Source organism: Myxine glutinosa, chromosome 12 (assembly GCF_964187855.1).
Source record: "Myxine glutinosa chromosome 12, kmMyxGlut1.1, whole genome shotgun sequence".
Lineage (NCBI taxonomy): Eukaryota > Metazoa > Chordata > Myxini > Myxiniformes > Myxinidae > Myxine > Myxine glutinosa.
Genome location: NC_136272.1, coordinates 42,492,077 through 42,514,919, shown reverse-complemented (window position 1 = coordinate 42,514,919; position 22,843 = coordinate 42,492,077). Strand labels below are relative to the sequence as shown.

The 22,843-nt window shown below is 43.4% G+C and overlaps 1 protein-coding gene across 1 annotated transcript in view; it reads right to left on the bottom strand.

Annotated features, from left to right (window-relative positions):
• The window catches only part of HEATR1 (HEAT repeat containing 1), a gene marked incomplete at its 3' end in the record, with an annotated part of 95,092 nt that overhangs the window by 11,626 nt on the left and 60,623 nt on the right, over positions 1-22,843 (bottom strand). Inside the window, 7 exon segments of the mRNA XM_078766309.1 lie at positions 3,576-3,741; positions 4,186-4,337; positions 11,598-11,787; positions 11,878-12,078; positions 12,168-12,289; positions 19,312-19,523; positions 22,334-22,422. Coding sequence (XP_078622435.1) covers positions 3,576-3,741; positions 4,186-4,337; positions 11,598-11,787; positions 11,878-12,078; positions 12,168-12,289; positions 19,312-19,523; positions 22,334-22,422 — 1,132 coding nt within the window.

Genomic DNA, 22,843 nt, shown 5'->3' with positions numbered 1-22,843 from the left:
ATGAAAAATAGCAGGTTATGAAAAAGTTTTGTTACCACATATAATATACAGCTTTTGCAATACTGTAGTCAAAGTAACCTTTTGATGACAAGAATGATAATTATGTCTGTTAAATCACCAATTGTGAGTCCACCTGAGCGCTTGGTATGTTGGCAATCACGGCTAACAAATAAACGTTCTCAAAAAGCCATTGTAACATTTTCTTGCTGCGTGCACATAAAGATTTATACAAGAACGATTTAAAAATACACCATGAAATCAAATACTGCGGCTCTTTATGATCAAATACTAACACTTAGGTCTGTGCTTAAAGGGGACACAGGACAGTGACTGTTTTGAGCATGTAAGGCCAATTTTAAAACATACCAAACAACTAATGACAGAAATCATACTAAAAGACAGAATTTTGTGTCTGCCTGTCTGATCGCGATGCGTGACTTATCGTTACTTAAAAGACGTTACTTGTCTCATATCAACCAAATTTGCCAATGGGACTAAGGGTCATACGTCAAAGGTTTAACGACTTTATTTAACCCCCCCATCTCCCAACACCCACCAAATTGTCATTTATGCCTGAAACAGGGAGAACTAATAAGAAATACAATCGAAAAGCAACATTTCCAGTGAGGATGCATTATCATTTATAGCGAGTGTAAAAATGATGTTTTGGACTGGCTGCAAAAAAACATTTAGATTTGTTACCATGTTCCACATGCACCCCAACTTATAGATTTAAAAAATATTGTGAAACAAATCATTACATTCGGACAAGACAGTACTGTACTCTGCTGTTATTAGAGGTAGAGTTAAAAAAAAACAAAAAAAACAATTCATTTCAAAGCTTCATGTTTGGGTCAAAAAAGGTAACACACACACACACACACACACACACACACACACACACACACACACACACACACACACACACACACACACACACACACACACACACACACACACACACACACACACACACACACACACACACACACACACACACACACACACACACACACACACACACACACCTCGGGTAGAAGAGGGCCACCAAATATGTCAAAAACAAATGTGCAAAACAATTATCAAAGAATACCTGCGTAGAACGAGACTGCTCCTAAAAACATACCCATCTCCAAGGAACATAATCAAAGTCATAAACCACCTCGCAATACCAGTATTCCAGCACTACTGCGAATATAATAAACTGGCCACAATCCAAAATCAATAAACTGGATATCAAAACAAGGAAACTCCTCACCATCCACAAAATGGTTTACAAAAATCAATGCATCCAGAAAATGTACCTGCCAAGATGAGAAGGAGGTAGCGGCCTGATGGAGCTCAACCAAGTGCACAGAATGACAACTGTAGGATTGGCCGAATACGTAAAAAGTGCAACAGACGACCAAATCCAATTTGTAAGCAAATATGAAGACAACATACCAGAGAAGGTATACCTAACCCACCTAGCAAAACACTTGCAAAGCCAGGTGCGAATGGAAGATGTCACAAAAGAAACCTAAACAAGTACAGCCCCAACAATTGCAAAAGAGAAAAAGAAAAATATAAAACGAAGTATCAAAAGATATACACAGACAACTGGGAAAATGATAAAAGAGCAGGAAGGTTTAATTTAAAAAAGAAAAAAAAAAGAGTTGTACAGATAAGGAGTCGACAAAGAAGGCTCTTTGGAATGGTTAAGAAGAGGACAGCTCAACTGGGATGGAGAATGAATCATAATAAATGCCCAAGACCAAGGACACTACACCATTATAAGTGCCCAAGACCAAAGACCCTACACCATTATAAATGCCCAAGACCAAGGACAACCAATGGCTTCAATCAACTGGTGGGACTGCATCACTCGGACAAGTGCAGGTTCTGCAATGTAGAAACAGAAAGTACAAGCCCACCTCCTATCAGGATGTAGAACAGCTGTACACCCAAAGTCAGAACTCATGTCAGAACAGCTGTACACCCAAAGGCACAACAAAGTATGTCGAGTAATCCAATGGCACATCTGCAAAAGTTTCAACATCCAAATTCCAGAAAACTCGTGGAAACATGAACCAAAATCAATCGCTGAAAACAAGGAAGAAATTCTCAAGTATGACCTAATGATCCCATCAATCGTGAAGATAGAAAACAAAGCAGAAAGAGACTGAATATATTATTGAGGTACAAAAAAAAACAAATGACAGCATTGCTAATCGAGTTGTCAGTCCTTAGCAATTTTGGCCAAAATGCAGAAATCAAGAAAATGACCAAATACCAAAGATCTCAAATACAAAGTGAAAAGATCCTGGAAGCTGAAGAGTGCCAACATTGTACCAGTGATTAGTTGAACAACGGGAATGATAAAAAGAACCTTGCAGAGATCTTAAAAACCATCCCTGGGAATATTACGAAAAACAAACTGCAGTTGAAAGCTGCCCGAGGCTTGGTGACCATTATCAAAAAAGCCCTGGGAACAAAATTCTGAGGACAAAAAAAAAACTCCACAAACTGGTCCATGAATGCCCTTATTGAAATGGAGGTGGATACTTCGAGACCTGGGAGGACTCGTTCCACCTTCTGAACCCGCATATGGATATAACAACCAAAAAAACACACACACACACACACACACACACACACACACACACACACACACACACACACACACACACACACACACACACACACACACACACACACACACACACACACACACCCCTCCTCCTCCTCCTCCTCCTCCTCCTCCTCCTCCTCCTCCTCTTCTGCCCTTCTAGCCAAAGAAAGCTGCATAAAGCAAACAAGAAAAGTTACATAAGGAAAGCCCTTTGCTGTTTCAAACCCTACTAGAGTTCCTCCACAGCTGCTGATTTTAAAAGCAGCACATGCATGAGAAATCCCAAATGCCCACATCAGCTACCACTGGACCGATTTCATCGATAAATTGATGAATTGTCAAAGACAGCATAAAAAAAAAAAAAGGCACACCACCAAGCCTACCAAAACAAGTACCCAATGCAATGCCGATAGCAGTCAACATAAAAATATTGAAGGCCCAATCACACCTCACCCGTAAAGGGCTTACCTTGTGCAGCATCCTTTGGCTAGAAAGGCAGAGAGTTATGTTTTAGTCATAGCTGCAGCTGGGGATAATTGATTAAGTGAGAGCTGATTGGTTGTTCCCTCCAATTACTGATGAGACACAGGGTTGGGCCTTTGTGACATTTATATGTTGACTGCTATCAACAATGCATGCGGTACATGTTTGACAGCCTCGGTGGATTGTATTTGTCTGCACTGTCGCTGACGACTCGTGAATGAGCGATGAAAAATTTCCGGCAGCTGATAGGGGAGTGTAGCATTGGGGTTCTCATGTGTGCTACTTATAAATGTCTGCAGCAGTGGAGGAACCTGGAGAAGGTTTGAAACAGCACTGGGCTTACCTTGTGCAGCTTTGCTTTGTTGCATTCTTTGGATAAAACGCCAGAGGTAAACTCGTGCACGCACAAAACACATGTAAAACAATTTGAAACAACATTAAATAGGAAAAAGGGGAAATCATAAGAAAAGTGATAGCTGACCAGATAGGATCATCAAATCTGAAGTTGTGTGGTTCAAAGATGAGGCAAGGATCTTGCCTCCAACACAAAAGGCCCGAGCACGAGCTGCCGAGGATAGTAGGCCTCTTGGTCGCGCCCACAGATAAACCAAAAATCTCAGGCGATCCAGAGAAGTGCAAAAGTTATGCTGCAAACATTGAAAGTGAAGTGAAGTGAAAAGAAAGCAAGCTTTTTATTGTTCATGAAGATAGTTGACCAAAAAAAAAAAAAAAAAAAAAAATCAATGTGTACATGGTTATTTTTAGAATGAGAAAAAAAATCTAAATATCCAGGAAAGCAAATTAATAATACATACGCAAAAATGAAGTAAAGAAAAAGCTTTCCAAGGAGTGATAAGGTAGAGATATACCCCCCAAAAAAAAAAAAGTGGGGATGGGGATGCATTGTGATGGCAGAAAGTACGCGGCAGGGTTGGAAACACAAGGCAGGGTCGGGGGGTAGGGGGGGGGGGGGAAGTTGTGGCGGAGCAACAACAGACGGCACAGGGCGATGAGAAATGGGGATCAAAATGGAAAACGAAATTAGGCATAAAGAGAAATGAGTGAAATGCAAGAAAAATAAATTAATAAACCTTCAGGATGAGTTTTATAATTTCCTGCATTTCAATCATGCCTGGACCACGCCTGCAGGTTCCAAGGACTGCCAAGTCAAAAACTGTCGTCAGCAAAGCCAGCGAGTCACGATCTGCTTCATGAAGTAGTGCAGGTTCTATCCAGAGCTTTTCTTCACCAGACACACAAGTCAAAAATTGAATTAAAAAAAGAAAAACATCACCGACTTAAAAGTAAACAGAAAGGCCATTTATAGCAGAAGCAGGTAGTTAAAAGCAATAAGAAAAAAGTACAGATGTATTTAAAGTACATCACCCCCATGCCAAATAAATAAATATCCTCCAGCGCGGCATTTCCGGGGTGCCTTTGGCGCCCGGCGCTAACGCCGTGCAACTCAAAGAGACTGCATTGGGAGGGAGAGGTGTACAATAATTGATTGATTAATTGCATAATTAAAATCAATAAATAATTATTATAAAATATTTTCTTCATCAATTGGTTAATAGCATGCCTAAACCACCGGTGCATCATCCGAAGCTGCAACATTTTGAAAAATAATTAAATAAGCCATTAATCGAAAAAATTAAATAATTAATTGATTAATGAATAAATAATTAATCGATTAAATGATTTATTAAGAAATCAAAAACAGCCTTTCCAGCCAAATCACTTGGTCATTGACATGTCCAAATTTTAGCTTCCGAGCTCAAAAGGTGCCTGAGATATTGCCCAGATGAGAAAGAAAATAAATAGATGATTAATAATGAAAACATTTAATAATAATTGTAAAATAATTAAATAATTAATCAATTGGCTAATATAATATCCAAATCGCCACCGTTTCATCCACATCTGTAACTTTAAAAAAACAATTAATTCATTAATCGAATAATTAAATAATTAATCTTTCATTAAGGGTGTAGTACTGGTGAAAAATTGAGAAAACTACATAGGTACCTTTGAGAGGCCTTTACACAAAAACAAAGTCAAGTTAATATCTAATTTTCAGTTTTTCTTGAAAGATATAATCTTGGCTTTAACTCAGACCAGTTTCAATGCTTCTTTGTCATATTACATGCATATAATTTGCATAAATTAGACCGTCAATAAAAAACAAGGAAAAACAAAGAACACATTTCTACTTCTATCTTCTATGTCACCTATCATTCTTTTCACACAAAACTTGGTACATGTATTATACATGTGTTACTCTACTACCTGATGAGAGGATTTTGTGAAATTATGTCAAATGTTCACTAATTAGCTAATTATGCCAATTACCAGATAAAACTTGGTTGTCCTTCAATAAATCCACAATGGCTACTCCTATAAACAAAAGCCTTCATCATTTTAAAGGAAGTGATATTCTGAATATCCTGTCCAAATTTCAGCCCAAAAGAATGATGCAAATTAAAGTTATAACAAATTTCATGCAAAATATTATATTTCTTGTAAATTGCATGTAAAGATAACATTAGATATTTTAAAGGAAATATTGAATGAGTTTATACAATACGTATGAATCTAAACCGTAAAAATAGTTTTTTTTAAAAGAGGCATATTGGAAAGTTCACCAGTACTACACCCTTAATCAATAAATCAAAATAGACTTTCCAGCCAAATCACTTGGTCATTGTTGTGTCCAAATACCAGCTTCCGAGCTCAAAAATGCGCCCAAGATAATGTCCAGAACAGAAAGGAAATAAATAACTATCTAATTAATCGATAATAATTAAATAACTAATCAATTAATTGATTAATCAACAACAGCAACAACAACAACATGCATTTTAAGGCCATTTTCCCTGCTGAATGATCGTTTTAAGGCCATTTTCCCTGCCTCAAACAGGGAACCATGATTGTCATGGGGCCCGCAAGGCTAACCCCCACTCTAGCGGGGAAAATGGCCTTAAAACGATCATTCATTCATTTCATTTTCTCTCAACGATACTCCGCATATCCACCGAACCATTCGCATTTCCACCCTTTCCAGCCTTCGTTGCTGCTCCACGTTCATCACCCATGTCTCGCTCCCATAAATCACAACACTTCTCACACATGCAGCATACACCTTTCCCTTCAGCTTCAACAACACTCCCCTCCTCATCAGCACGCCACTCAGTTCCCGAAACTTCTTCCATGCACATCTCACTCTAGCAACCGTTGCCAAGTCTGATCCACGTTCTCCATTCAGCATGTCTCCGAGGTAGCAAAATGTTATCACAACTTCCAGCTTCACGCTGTCTCCAAGATCCAACTCAACATTTCCTCCATCTGCAGCTCCCTCTGTGCACACCTTACATTTGAATGTAGCTGCCACACTGGTTAATGACCCTCTCAGACCACTGCATTTTTGATGAACCCACTCAGCGCACATTGTACATTGAATGAAGTTCACTCTGACACCCTTCCTGCACACAGCACATGGCCACTTCCCAGTTATTTCCACCTCACCACATGCTTTACCACTTGCCATCACCTTCCTCTTTCCGATATTCACCTTCAGACCTTTTGTCTCCATACATTCCGTCCACTTGTTCATCTTTTCCTTCAGTCCATCCATACTTTCCGCAATCAACACCAGATCATCTGCATACAACAACTCCCACGGTAAACCCTCCTTTACGTTCTGAGCCAGCACCTCCATCACAGCTACAAATAGTAGTGGACTTAGTACCGACCCCTGATGCACTCCCACCTTCACCTCAAACTCACCACTGTTCCCGTCCTTCGTCCTTAAAGCTGTGCACGCTCTTTCGTACATTGCCATCACTACTCTGATCAACCATTCCTCCACTCCTAACTTCCTCAATGCCCATGTCAATACTTCGCGTGGAACCCTATCGAATGCTTTCTCCAGATGAACAAACCCAAGAAACAAATTCTTCCTCTTCTCCATGTACTTCTCCTGCAACTGCCTCACAATAAAGAGCATGTCTATTGTTCCTCTTCCTGGAATAAATCCAAACTGCATTTCGTCGATCTTCACCTTCTTCCTTATCCTCCTCTCCAACACCCTTTCCAATACCTTCATTCCATGCTCCAATAACTTTATCACTCGGTACGAGCCACACTCCAGAGGGTCACCTTTCCCCTTGTATAGAGGGACGAGGGTACTCAGTTCCCAATCCACTGGAATGCCGCCTTCTTTCACCACCAGATTACAGATCTCTGTCATTCTCTTCACACCCCCAACATCCTGCTGCCTTCAACATATCTCCCACAACTCCCGTCGGCCCTCCAGCTTTTCTACTCTTCATTGCTTTTATCGCTTCCTCAACTTCCTTCTCAGTTATCTTCTCTGCCAGTCCTAAAACTGCGTTACTCTCGATGTTGCCATCCCATTCATTATCTGTATTCAACAGCATTTCCATATATCTTTTCCATCTTCTTTAATTCCATCTGGGTCCACAACGATTTGTCCCACTTCATCCTTCAAGCAACTCACCCCCATCACATCACACCTCTCTTTTGCTATCTGCTTTGCAATCCTGAATACCGCTCTCTGACCCTCTTCCTAATCCAAGCGTTCTCGGAACATTTTCCTACATGCCTCCTGCGCCTTTGCTATCTCTTTCTTTGCAGCCTTCTTGGCTGCCTTATAACTTTCATGCTCTGCTTTTTCTGCTCCCGTACCCTTCGCCTTCTGACACTCCTTGAACTTCTTCCTCTTCTCGTCAATCCTCTTTCCAACTTCATCATCCCACCACCATGTTTCCGAGTGCCTCGGTGGTCCTTTTGTCCATCCACATACCTCACCAACAGCTCCCAACAGACTATCTTTCATTGACATCCAACCACTTTCAAGCTCAACCACATAATCCTCTACCCTACTCAGCGCCTCTCTTTTAATGCCTCCCTTACTGTCACCTCTTTCAACCTCCACACCTTCATTCTCGGTTGGTACTTCACCCGCCGAGCTCTCCTCGCACCTTTCACCCTTATGTCGCAGACAACCAAGTGGTGCTGTGAAACAGCCTCCTCCCCCGGGATCACCTTTGTGTCCCGCAGGTGCCCCCTATCTTGCCTACGCACCATCAGGTAGTCAACGGTTGTCGTCGACCCACCTGACGTGTATGTAACAAGCTTATTATCCTCTTTCTGGAACTGAGTATTACAAATCAACAAATCAGCTCCATCAGCAAACTCCAAAATCCTTTCACCTTGTCCATTTCTCACACCATATCCGTAACCCCCATGAACTCCCTCAAAACCGTCCATACTCCTTCCCACATGTCCATTTAGGTCTCCTCCTACCACAACAACTTCCTTATCTTTCACGTTTTCCATCAGCTTCTCTATCGCACACCAGAACTTGTCCTTCTCTTCATCGCTCCGACCAACCTGCGGAGCGACCAACCTGCGGAGATGACGTTCACCAAGAGCTTTCCAATCATCATTTTCACCATCATCAACCTATCACTCACTCTAGTCACACTCACCACACTGTCTACAAACTACTCAGAAAACAGGACACCAACACCATTCACGCCCTCCGGGCACCCTTGCCACACAAACTTGTATTTCTGTCCCTGCCTACCCTTCACCATTCTCACACCACTTCCCTTCCATCTGGTCTCTTGCACACAACATATGTCCACTCTTCTTCTGATCAATACCTCCACCACTTCTCCTGATCTCCCTGTCATTGCCCCTACATTCCATGTCCCAAACCTCAGAAACCGATCTCCACTTCGGGCTGTACCCTGCTCATATGTAGTTGTAATTGTCATGGTTCTCTTTTTGAGGCAATGTTTTTATGGCCGGATGCCCTTCCTGACGCCAACCCTCTTAGTCGCCTCTTACGACACGCAGGGATACGGTGTACCTATTCTAAATAATTGATTAATCAAAAAACAAAAAAAATGCCGTTTTTGCCAAAGCACTTGCTCACTATTGTGCCAAAATTTCAGCTTCCTAGCTCAAAGGATGGCTGAGATATCGCCCGGACAAACAAGAAAACAAACAAACAAATAAGAAAAAAACCGGAGTGAAAACCGAGTTATCCCTTTCAGCGCGCGCCATTGCTGGTGCATGGCAATGACATCATGCAGTGCCTGGAGATGGCATAGGAAAGGAGTGGTGTACAATTCATGGCACTATTAACAATATTGATACAGTCACCCAAACTTTATATGTGACATAAATACTCCAACGATGCATGGAAATTTAATACTCATCGTGAAAAAGCACTCGACTTATAAAAGTGTCTTTCTGTGCCTATTACAGTTTTGGAAACAATACTATGGTGAGGGTCGGTATGTCTACTTGCATGACAACTGCCCTAGCCAAACAGCTGTTTGTTTGGTGGACGGAGGTCATGTTTTCATTCTAGTCTGTTTTCGTGTGAGCAGGATATCTCAAAACGTTGTGGACGGATTCAGCCAAAACTTTGTGGACAGGTTACGTCTGTTACAGGGATGAATCGATTCGATTTTGGTAAATATCTGGATCTGGATCTGGATCTGGATCCAGATACGATGATTTTTTTTAATTTTAAAGCGATTCTTCATCATTGAAAGATGGGGCCAATATTATATATAGCATGATATTTCAAAAAGTTGTGGACGAGTTGAGCCAAAAGTTGGTGGATGAGTTGGTTCAGTTGCAAGAACAAGCTGATTAGATTTTGGTTCAGGTCAGAATCCAGATCCAGCCTCTCAGTGAGATACAAAATAAGCTGTTCATCGTGGCAGAGGCATGCTCTCTGCTGAGTGCCATTCTCGTTTGGAATGCATTCCCGAAAGTTACACTTTAGAGTTCTTCAACAGGAATAAATTCCTTAAGATCAAGTCAGTTGAAGTTGTTTGTTTTTTTCATAGTTCCGACCTTATACAAATTTGGATATAGCACTTGTTTGGGATCTTCAGTGCAATTGATAAGATTTGTTGCTTCTGCTCCATTTTTTATCTCACGTGCTTCATTTACGCTCCTTTTATTCCAGGTATTGTTACTGCCAATTCCTCAGCTTCATTTGTTTCCCCTCTTTACTCCAAAAATAACACAAACAAAATAATTACTCTTCTTCACTCCAAAAATAAACAACTTATCCACCCCCTGCATTCTTCTCTTCCCCTCATCCTTACCCACACATCCCTTATTGTCCATCTCCATATATTTTGTCCCTTGGCTCTGTTGTTGGCATTTCCCCTTATTGCTGTTTCTTTTGTTATCTTGCGTCCTGATCTGTTCTGAATTCTAGCTCTTCCATGAGCCTCAACATTGTATCCAAAAAAAGAATATATATATATATATATATATATATATATATATATATATATATATATATTAATATATATATATATATATAATAATATATATATATATATTAATATATATATATATATATATATATATATATATATATTAATATATATATATATTAATATATATATATATATATATATATATATATATATATATATATATATACACAGTGAAACCTTGACTTAGGAGTTTAATTCATTCTGTGACCGAGCTCGTAACTCAATTTGCTCGTTTCTCAAATTAAATTTCCCCATTAAAATGAATTGAAATGCTATTAATCCGTTCCAGCCCCCCAAACACCACACCAATTTTTTTTTGTTACGTGTTTTTAAATAAGAAAAATGTACTTTATAAATAACAAATAATGTATAAACAAGCACGACCTCGTATATACTGTACATAATAAAAGAGAATGTAAAGAAATAAACTGGTTTTATTAAGTGTATTTACTCACACTCCTCACTGTATTTACTGACACTGTCAACCACACAAACAACAACTTCTCCATCTCTTCATGGACAGAGGTCCGGAGCTTTGAAATAATCTTAACGCCTTGGCTGGCGTTATAGCCTTTATAGACTCCTTCTGCTTCAAAATCGTACATATCGTAGAAGTACTACGATCGTACTGCCTCGCCAAGTCGACAACACGCACACCTCGCTCATGTTTTTTCGACGATTACGTGTTTTATATCCAAGCACATCATCCTTTTCTTCTTCTCAGCACTGCCCTTGGCACTCAATTTCTTAGGACCCATGGTTAAAACTAAGAAATTTTCCAAAATAAACAAAATGTGAAAACAAAGCAACAGCGATACGGCAGAGATGCTTGCACGGCAAGATAACCACGTGAACTGAACGCTCGCTGGGCCACCTAGTGGAGGGTGGCATAAGCTCGCTCGCTCGTAACTCAGATCTCGGCTCGCATCACAAAGCAAAAAATCGACCGAGCGACGGCTCGTATCTCGGAAAACTCGTAAGTTGGTGCACTCGTAAGTCAAGGTTTCACTGTATATATATATATGTATATATATATATGTGTATATATATATATATATATATATATATATATATATATATATATATATATATATATATATATATATATATATATATATATATATATATATATATACAAATATAAATGGATATATATATAGTATTACCTGAAGCAGCAAAGGTTGAATGAGGAGGCAAGGTCTGAATAAGACGACGGAGAACGTGCACAAAGACAAAGGCATTGTGCTGGTCTTCAAGATGCCCAGAACGCACATTCTCGACCACACTGATAAGCAGTTGGAGAGATCCTGCACCTGCCAGCTCCTCATTGCCAGGTGACCATTGCACTGCAGTACGCTAATGGTGGACAAGGCAAGATTGGAGATCATCAATATCTTTACAAAATTATTTTTATGCACATGAAAGCAAACTACACCTCACACATACCTTCTTCAGCATTAGTTTCTCGAGGGGTGGTACAACCAATTTAACCACGCGCACAGCCAGGCTTGCTGCCTCGGCCTTTTGGGACACATCTGAATGAAGTAGCTGCATGACCTCACACAGAATCAATGGCACTAGCAGTGCAAACATGCGCTCACGAGGAAACTCCTGGTCCTGCAAGGTGCAGGACTCAAGCAAGCATACCTGAGGGTAAGGAATATCAAAATACAGATGGAACATATTTAAACAACAACAATTCTAATGAAGTTTTACATTTTCAATGGAAATCTCACCAGACGTTTGCGTTTCCCTCTGTCCATAGCCACAAGATTCTGAGCCAGCAGGACAACTAGCTGCTGGTTTGCCGCTGAGATTATCACAAGTGGATCATCACTCTTTACTGGCTTCTCCAGCACTACAAAATTGTCAGAACAAGAACACCATAAAGCGCAGCACACAAAGGCTTATGGAAAGTGTAAAATATATTGACAGAATAACAGAAAGGAAGCGTTACGTGAAATATTAAATAATGACAAGGTCAGAAACAATTTGTTGTCAATGGACGCCAAACATGGTGACAGGTGAGAAAGTGGTTTAGCCGGCAAAATAAAAATTCAGCATCTGGAGAAACCACACAGAATACAAAATATTGTGATGTCAAAGAACCAAGAGGCCATCCACAAAAATGGAAATACAACGATTGGTTCATCGATTGCACTGCCAAGCCAGTCACCAGGAAGGGACAGAAGTGAAATGGGCCGAACAACCACAACACAACAACAGGCATTTTAAGGCCATTTTCCCTGCAAGAGCAGGGGTTAGCCTTGCGGTCCCCATGACAATGTTCTCCATTTTGCCCTATTTTCTGCATCTCTCCTTGTTAACCCCCTTGCCCGCATTTCTTCTTCCACCATCTTTAGCCAAGTCTTTCTCGGTCTTCCCCGTCCTCTACTTCCTTCTACATTCATTTCCATCACTCTTTTCAACCAGTCACTTTCATCCTTCCTCAACACATGACCAAACCATCTCAACCTGTTTCTCTTCACAGCATCCATCACAGGCTCTATTCCCATCATCTTTCGCAATTCATTATTTGTCTTCCTCTCTCTCAACGATACTCCGCACATCCACCGAACCATTCGCATGTCCACCCTTTCCAGCCTTCGTTGCTGCACTACGTTCATTACCCATGTCTCACTCCCATAAATCATAACACTTAATGTAATGAAATTGTACCTAAGTTGAACCCAGGTGTGATGCTCTCGCTAACCACTGAGAGGCGTCTATAAGAACTCGGACGAATGCTGCTCCGACACACTCCTGTGACATTTAATCTAAGACATTTAGACTCGGATGGTGCGTATACGTAGATAATCTAGGCTTGCTTGCATTGATTGATATTACTGAACTTTCTTATGATTCCATGATCCTGATATATATTGCATGATTGTATTTCTACAGGATATTGCCAGAGATCAAATTGTCATTAAACCTACCGACAGGACAATAACGTTTACCGGGCTATCGAACAGTGCGTGATGTTCGATGCAGCCGTGACAGAGCTGAAGCGAATCGACATCAAGAAACGAAGCGCGGTTTATTCTCGGCATCTGCTCGCGGTACGAAAGCAACAGCCCACGGAGACTAGACCAATTCGCGCAAGAACTCCGGCGTCTGATGACCGAGAGCGCACCGGAGGTACGTACACATGAACAAGTTTGTGATGATCTTGTACGCGATTCTTTCGTCGCTGGAATCAAATCCCCCAGTCGTGAGACAACGGCTTCTGGAAGAGGCAGACTTGACGCTCGCTGAAGCCCTTCGGCTGGCTCACATCTATACCCAAGCGCGAGAACAATCTAACGCGTATGAACACTCATACGTCACTGCGGGGACATCTCGGCAAGCTCGACCGGAGAGAGCAACCGCCGCGGACGCGGATGCAGCCACGGCATCGCTGCCGGAATCGGAGACCCCAGCCGCTCCCGAGGAGGACCCTGATCCGGGCTTGACAGCTGCAGCAGCTGCCGGACCAAAGCCCGGATGTAATGCTACGTGCTATTTTTGCGGGGATCGACAACACCCCAGGTCGGTTTGCCCGGCTCGTGAAGCGGTATGTCATTTATGCACAAAGATAGGGCATTTTGCGAAGGTTTGCCGAAAGGCGATGCGGGGCAAACGAACCCGCTCGACAATGAATGTGCTTATCGCCGAGCCAGCAGGCCGAGCGAAGAGCAGGGCGCCTAGCCTGACTTTGATGAGAATCGCACCTCCTCGTGGGCCCCTGGCTGTGCGCTCGACCTTGGTGAGGACCAACGTGCTGACTAAACAAGTGGGGCAAACGCGACAGAACGCTGCGCGACCGTCCTTGGCCGGCATTCTTCCGCGCCTCTGCCAACTGTCTGATTCGGCCACCCGAACGGCTAATGTTGGCTTTGAAACTCCACGCGGGACACGAGCGCCATCCAAAGGCTGCTCGTACGAACTACAAACTCCTGCTAAAGCATGGAAACCTCGAGCTGGCTTCCAAACCCCGCGTGTGACACGAGCGCCATCCAGAGGCTGCTCATACGAACTGCAAGCTACTGCGGCATGGAAAACTTTGGCTGGTGTTGGATCCACACGCGAAGCGCAATCATCTCGCATGGATGGCTCGATACCTACAGGACCACCTGGCCTGGCTCGGGCTATTATCCCACTTATGATCGAAGGGATTTTTGCAAGTGCTTTAATTGACACTGGGTCTACTGATAGTTATGTTGATTATCGGTTGGTGCGAAAACATGGATGGCCGATCCTTGGGACCAGACGTCGGATCTTTATGGCCTCTCAAGGGCTTAGGCTCAGCACAAAAGGGGAATGTCGATTGAAGCTTGTGATAAAGGGACGAATGTTTCCGGCCGTGCATCTCATGGTCTTACCAGCCTTATGTGCAGATGTTTTGCTAGGACATGATTTTCTTAAGCGACATGGACGGTTGGAAATGGAATTTGGTGGCACTGACACGCTGGCGCTGGCGAAGACAAATGATGAATTGTGAAAGATGATGGGAATATTGCCTGTGATTGATGCTGTGAAGAGGAACAGGTTGAGATGGTTTGGTCATGTGTTGAGGAAGGATGAAAGTGACTGGTTGAGAAGAGTGATGGAAATTAATGCAGAAGGAAATAGAGGACGGGGAAGACCGAGAAAGACTTGGCTAAAGATGGTGGAAGAAGAAATGCGGGCAAGGGGGTTAACAAGGAGAGATGCAGAAAATAGGGCAAAATGGAGAAGATTGTCATGGGGACCGCAAGGCTAACCCCCGCTCTAGCAGGGGAAATGGCCTTAAAATGCATGTTGTTGTTGTTGTTGTTGACACGCTGGCGGTGTGCACTCTTGCAGGGATGGAAATTGAGCCGCTGTCGCTGTTCCCCAATATGACTGTGGACTGCACACCTGTAGCGGTTAAATCGCGACGCTACTCACGAGCTGACGCGCAATTCATTGTGGAGGAAACGGCCCAGCTATTAAAGGAAGGTATCATAGAACCCAGCCGGTCGCCATGGCGGGCCCACGTCCTGGTGATACGAAGTGAAGCGCATCGCAAACGCATGGTAATCGACTATTCGCAGATGATTAATCGATTTACACAGCTGGACGCCTACCCCCTCCCGGGGATGGACTCCCTGGTTCGACAGGTGGCCCAGTACTCGGTCGAAAGCACTCTCGATCTGCGTAGTGCGTATCAAATCCCCATCTCCGAGGCCGACCGTATCTATACCGTGTTTGAATCGGGTCAAAGGTTATACCAGTTCACCCGGCTACCTTTTGGGATCACGAACGGGGTTGTGTGTTTTCAGAGGGCTATGGACGACCTCATCGCTAAGGAGAACTTGACCGACGTCTTTGTATATCTGGACAATCTTACGGTTTGCGGGCATGACCAGGAACATCATGATGCAAATCTGAAGCACTTCCTCGAGGTCGCGCATAGGGATCGCTCAACTATGAATGAGGCTAAATGTCGATACTCCGCGCGCACGATAGATCTTCTGGGGTATACCGTGACCCACGGCTCGGTTGCTCCGGATAAGGAGCGTCTGCGACCCTTGCTCGACATGGCCCCGCCCTGCGATCATGTGTCACTGAAGCGTGCTCTCGGGCTGTTCGCCCATTACTCTAAGTGGGTGCAAAATTTCTCCGTGAAACTCCACCCACTTGTGGACTGCAAAGCGTTCCCCATGAGCCTTGATGCCAAGGCTGCTTTTCATGGCCTTAAGTCCGACATCGCTGGGGCCGCTGCGGCGACGATTGACGATAACAAATCGTTCGTCTTGGAAAGTGATGCCTCGGATCATGCGATAGCAGCGACTCTCTCCCAGGGGGGGCGCCCGGTGGCTTTCATGTCGCGAACTCTCACCTCTGCTGAGCGGAGACATTCGTCTGTCGAAAAAGAAGAGTACGCGATCGTCGAGTCGATTAGGCGTTGGCGTCCCTATTTGCTCGGACGATGCTTCCAAATCATCACGGACCAACAGAGCGTTGCGTTTATGTACGACACTCTGCATGCTCAACGCATTAAGAATGAGAAAATCACTCGCTGGCACATCAAACTCGCCGATTTCTGCTACACAATCAAATATCGCCTGGGGAGGGATAACCTGGTGGCCGACGCTTTCCGTGGCCGGCAACGTGTGCGGGCCTCATATCTTTGGAGGGTTTGCGCGCTTTGCACGACACTCTGTCATCCTGGGGTGGCGCGTTTCGCTCATTTTGTGCGAGGTCGTAATCTGCCATACTCGGTTGAGGACATTCGCCAGGTCTGTCGCAACTGTACTGTATGTGCTGAACTTAAGCCGCGTTTTTATAACCCTCCCATGGGGACGCTGGTCAGAGCTACTAGGCCGTGGGAGCGATTGGCGATGGATTTCAAAGGGCCGCTGCCGGTATCGAGCAACTCTCGTTACCTGCTCACCATCATTGATGAGTACTCGCGATTCCCTTTCGCTTTCACGTGTGCAGATATGACGGCCGCCACGGTTATACGATGTCTGCAGAACTTGTTTTCTATGTTTGGGAACCCGGCCTATGTGCATACCGATTGAGGTGCGGTGTTCCTGTCCCAGGAAGTGAGGAGCTTCTTACTTCAGCATAATGTCGCTTCCAGGTATACCACCCCGTATAGACTGCAGGCGAATGGGCAGGTCGAACGCTTCAATGGGATCATATGGAGGGCCGTCACGCTAAGCCTGCGGTCCCTCGGCCGGGGCCGAGATAAATGGGCTTGGTCGTTACCTGCGGCTCTGAATTCAATCAGGGCTTTACTATGTACGGCCACCAACCATACTCCGCACGAACGGATGTTTCACCACCCAAGGAGCTCGGGGAATATACGATCTTTACCTAGTTGGCTTGCTGAGCCGGGGCCGGCCTACCTCAAACACACGGTTCGCACGAGCAAGTATGACCCACTAGTGGATAAGGTGCAGGTACTCCAGGCTAATCCCGAGCATGCTCGCGTGATGATGGCTGATGGACACGAGTCCACTGTCTCCGTACGCCACCTGGCCCCTTGCGGGGCCATCGACCCTTGCGGGGATATCGACGAACCAATTTACAAGTCTATGGACTCTTCCGTGGCTCTACCTATGGAGCATCTGCCGACCCTCCCATCGCCAAACCCACCCCTGCCTGTAGGCACTGTGGTGCCCTGTCCGTCGCCTGTCTCAGGCGGCTACTCCGATGCGGGGGACTCCAGGCTTGGGGATGTAGTACCCGGTAGTTTCCGGACCCGTGCTGGCAGGGAAATTCACCGCCCTGATCGCGACGGATGGGCCGACTGACATCGCTACACTACTAATGCTGCTGCGTGCTTGATTCCTGCCTAGCGGGAGTGTAGTTCTAACGGCGGGGAGAATGTAATGAAATTGTACCTAAGTTGAACCCAGGTGTGATGCTCTCGCTAACCACTGAGAGGCGTCTAAAAGAACTCGGACGACTGCTGCTCCGACACACTCCTGTGACATTTAATCGAAGACATGTAGACTCGGATGGTGCGTATACGTAGATAATCTAGGCTTGCTGCATTGATTGATATTACTGAACTTTCTTATGATTCCATGATCCTGATATATATTGCATGATTGTATTTCTACAGGATATTGCCAGAGATCGAATTGTCATTAAACCTACCTACAGGACAATGTCGTGGAACTGATTGATTTCCACTACACTTCTCACACATGCAGCATACACCTTTCTATTCCCTTCAGCTTCAATGACACTCCCCTCCTCGTCAGCATGTCACTCAGTTCCCGAAACTTCTTCCATGCACATCTCACTCGAGCAACCGTTGCCGAGTCAGATCCACCTTCTCCATTCAGCACGTCTCCGAGGTAACAAAATGTTTTCACACCTTCCAGCTTCATGCCATCTCCAAGATCCAACTCAACATTTCCTCCATCTGCAGCTCCGTGTGCACACCTTACACTTGAATGTAGCTGCCACACTGGTTAATGACCCTCTCAAACCACTACATTTTTGATGAACCCACTCAGCGCACATTGTACATTGAATGGAATTCACTCCGACACCCTTCCTGCACACAACACAGCACACGGTCAATTCCCAGTTCTTTCCACCTCACCACACATGCTTTACCACTTGCCATCACCTTCGTTTTTCCAATATTCACCTTCAGACCTTTTGTCTCCATACATTCCTTCCACTTGTTCATCTTCTCCTTCAGTCCATCCATACTTTCTGCAATCAACACCAGATCATCGGCATACAACAACTCCCACGGTAAACCCTCCTTTACGTTCTGAGCCAGCACCTCCATCACAGCTACAAACAGTAGTGGACTTAGTACCCCTGATGCACTCCCACCTTCACCTCAAACTCACCACTGTTCCCGTCCTTCGTCCTTACAGCTGTGCGCGCTCTTTTGTACATTGCCATCACTACTCTGATCAACCATTCCTCCACTCCTAACTTCCTCAATGCCCATGCCACTACTTCACGTGGAACCCCATCGAATGCTTTCTCCAGATCAACAAACCCAAGAAACAACTTCTTCCTCTTCCTCTTCTCCATATACTTCTCCTGCAATTGCCTCACAATAAAAAGGCGTGTCTGTCGTTCCTCTTCCTGGCATAAATCCAAACTGCATTTCGTCAATCTTCACTTTCTTCCTTATCCTCCTCTCCAACACCCTTTCCAATACCTTCATTCCATGCTCCAATAACTTTATCGCTCGATACGAGCCACAGTCCAGAGGGCCTAAGCCTAAGTAATATAAAAACTATTCAGATAGAAATAGGACGTGGGACATGAATCAGTGAGCATGTGGCGCAAGAGAAGACATTATGGCTGTTGACATAAAAACAATTTTTTTTCTTGTTCGAATGAAAATGACATAAGGAGTGGAAATGATGATGCAGGTGGAGATCTCACCGTCCTCCCAGCCACAGAATAGTGGATGTTTTTTACAAAGGGCAGAGCGGGCAAGGCCGACGACAATGCGAGGTCCAGGCCGTGTGCTCTCTGTGTCCATGAGCAGCATCTGAGGTAACAGACCCTGCAAGAGATTCTCGAGCTGTGTTGGATCCAGCTCCAACACTTCCCTTGTGGACAGCCTTATACAGGCAGATTCCATGACTGGAATCCTAATGAAGAGAACACCAAAGCTTGTTCAAATAGACCAATGGAAAGACCATAGAAAAAGAAACTGCCTATTTCATTCATATATTTAACAGTGGTCTAATGCCTTGTATTGATGAGGAAGTTCAAGCAGGTTCAAGCCAACCCTGGTCCAAAAAACATCCGTGCCTCAAATGCTATTTTAAACCTACAGTTGTGGCCAAAAATATTGGCACCCTTGACTTTTTTCAACTAACTCACAATTTTTTCGAAAAATAAGTTGAAATTGACAAAAGTATTTGGTCTCCACAATTCTTTATTTCACTATTAATATGACAAAACATTTGTTTTTCATTCAGAACTTAATATATCCTTTTAAATCAGAAAATAATGAGAAATGGCATTGACAAAATTATTGACATCCTAGACTTAATATTTGGCAGCACAGCCTTTGGACAAAATAACTGCAGTCAAGCGCTTCTTCTAGCCATGAATGAGCTTCCGACACCTCTCGACTGGCAGTTTGGTCAACTTTTCTTGTGCAAACTCCTCCAGTTCTCCCAGATTTGAAGGGTGCCTTCTCCCAACTGCTGTTTTCAGATCTCCCCACAGGTGTTCAATGGGATTTAGATCTGGACTCATTGCTAGCCACTTCTGAACAGTCCAGCGTTTTGTCTTGAACCATTCCTGGGTGCTTTTTGAAGTGGGTTTGGGGTTATTGTCCTGTTGCAACACCCATGAGCTTCGATGTAGACCCAGCTCTCTGACACTGGGTTCAACATTGTGCTCCAAAATGCCTTGGTAATCTCCTGATTTCATGATGCCATACACACATTCAAGGCACCCAGTGCCAGATGCAGCACAGCAAACCCAAAACACAATTGAACCTCCTCCATGTTTGACTGTAGGGAAGGTGTTCTTTTCTTTGAAGGCTTCCTTTTGTTTTCTGTAAACATAGAGATGATGTGCTTTACCAAAAAGCTCTAATTTGGTCTCATCTGTCCACAGGACATTCTCCCAGAAGGATTTTGGCTTGTTCAGGTGTGTTTTGGCAAACTCCAGTCGGGCTTTCTTATGTCTCCCTCTCTCAGCAGTGGTGTCCTCCTGGGTCTCCTACATAGAACCTGCTTTCATTGAGTTGGCGACGGATGGTGCGAGTTAAAACTGTCTTGCATTGTGTCTAAAGGTCAGCTTGAATCTGCTTGGCAGTTGATCGAGGTACTTTCTCCACCATTCGAACAATCCTTCGCTGCAATCTTCCATCAAGTTTTCTCTTGCGGCCACGTCCTGGGAGATTGGCTACAGTGCCATGGGCCTCAAACTTCCTGATAACATTGCGTACGGTGGACACAGGAACATCAAGGTCTCCGGAGATGGATTTGTAGCCTTGAGATTGTCCATGCTTGCCTGCAATTTTGTGTCTGACCTCCTCAGACAATTCTCTGGTTTACTTTCTTTTCTCCATGCTCATTGCGGTACACACAGTAACACAAAACAGCAGAATGACTCATTTTCTCTATTCATACTGGTTGAATGAGTGATTTTTATATTGCAGGCACATGCATCTCACCACAGGCGAGTTCAATTCCAAAGTAAAGGAGAATCACCTGCTTGAAATCTAATTATTTCTAACAATTTCTAAAAGGTGCAAATATTGTCTGGGCTATTTTAGGATTTCTGTGTGGAATTAAGCTAAGATTTAGTAATTTTTTCAGCTTTTTTTGTTTTGTTCCACTGTAAACCAAAGAAATACATATGCGGATACCAAAATATTTTTTTATTTCAACAATTTTCTGGAAGAAATGGTGCATTATTTGAAAAAAGTGCAGGGATGCCAATATTTTTGGCCACGACTGCAACACAGCAATAAAACCAGAGCAAGAAAAAATTGCCGACCCTCGCCAAGACTTGTTTTGCATGGTGTTTGTGTGGTTTTACAATACCGTACGTATTTTATATATACGTACTTGCATTCTAACTGTACATACTTTATAGAGGTATTCAGTTGAAAAATTATAATGTGTACTACTGGCCATCCCTCGATGGCATTCATGGCCTACATTGGTACATTCTTTGCGGATAAACAGACAAGCAAATAAAGAAGAAAAGACATCGTACAGAGCACGATACTTGCAAAATCCCTAAAACAAATTTAACCTTAAAATAATTGGTGGTTGAATTCAATGACCGAACATACAAATCCTTCAAATTTAAAGTCAATTGGATGAAAATTGATAATTTCACAACTTAGGCCCATGTTGACCTTTTGACCTCAAAAATAATTGGTGGATGAATTCAGTGACCTGATATGCAAATACTTCAAATTTCAAATCAATCGAATTAAAACTGACCTAAGTTGTTGACTTTTGGCCTATGTTAACCACATAACATCAAAATCAACAGACTTCTTGCTTATGACCAATCTCCCATTTGGTGAAGTTTTGTGAAAATTGGTTAAAATTGTGACCTGTAGGCGATTGACACAAAACCACACAGACAGAAAATAACACACGCAACCAACCAATATACAGTACTTTTGTATCCCACTGAGAGGCTAGATCTGCATCGGGACTTTAACCAAAATCGAATCGGCTTGTTCTCATCACCGAACCAACTGAACCACCAAGTTGTCACAATCCACCCATAACTTTCTCATGAAATGCATGGCGTAACACAAGAGACGTTTCATTATTGGCAAGATATAGAATTACCATATTGTCCCCTATCTATTTCCTACCTGGAGAAAACCCTATCGCAGGAGGAGTTAAAGGAAGGCTTCAACAGAGATGACTGGAGTGGGAAAAAGTTATTCAACAATCAGTGAAGGAAGGCATACCATTCAGGAGATGACGCGTTCCGAGCTCGTCGTACAAGCTTCACCAGCAATGACACCATCACATCGGTCTTGAACCTATTTTGAAATTTCTGCAGTGCAAGTATTGTATTAAAAAACTAATCTCAAAGCCAATACCTACATCATATAAAATGAAGCTACCAACAAAGATTAATACTGTTGCGGAGATGAGGACTGTATTTTTTTGATTGTGTGCTGTACTATTATTACTATTGTTTATTCTGCGCCCCCCTACCTCCGGAGCTGTGTAAAGGTGAAAGGGCATCCCATAATTAGTCCACAAGCATACACATCAGCCAAGTAATAGAATACCCCTGTTGATAGTTATCTCTTATTCTGTGTTTTAGAGTAAGGCTGTGTCTCCCATTAATTGAAGTACTCCATTGCACCACCAGTGAAAGAGAATAGATCCCCTTTCCTTCCCATCCCCAAAATCTCCATTTCCTTTTACACCCCCTTCCGTCATTGCCGGGCCTCGATTGCCGAATTACC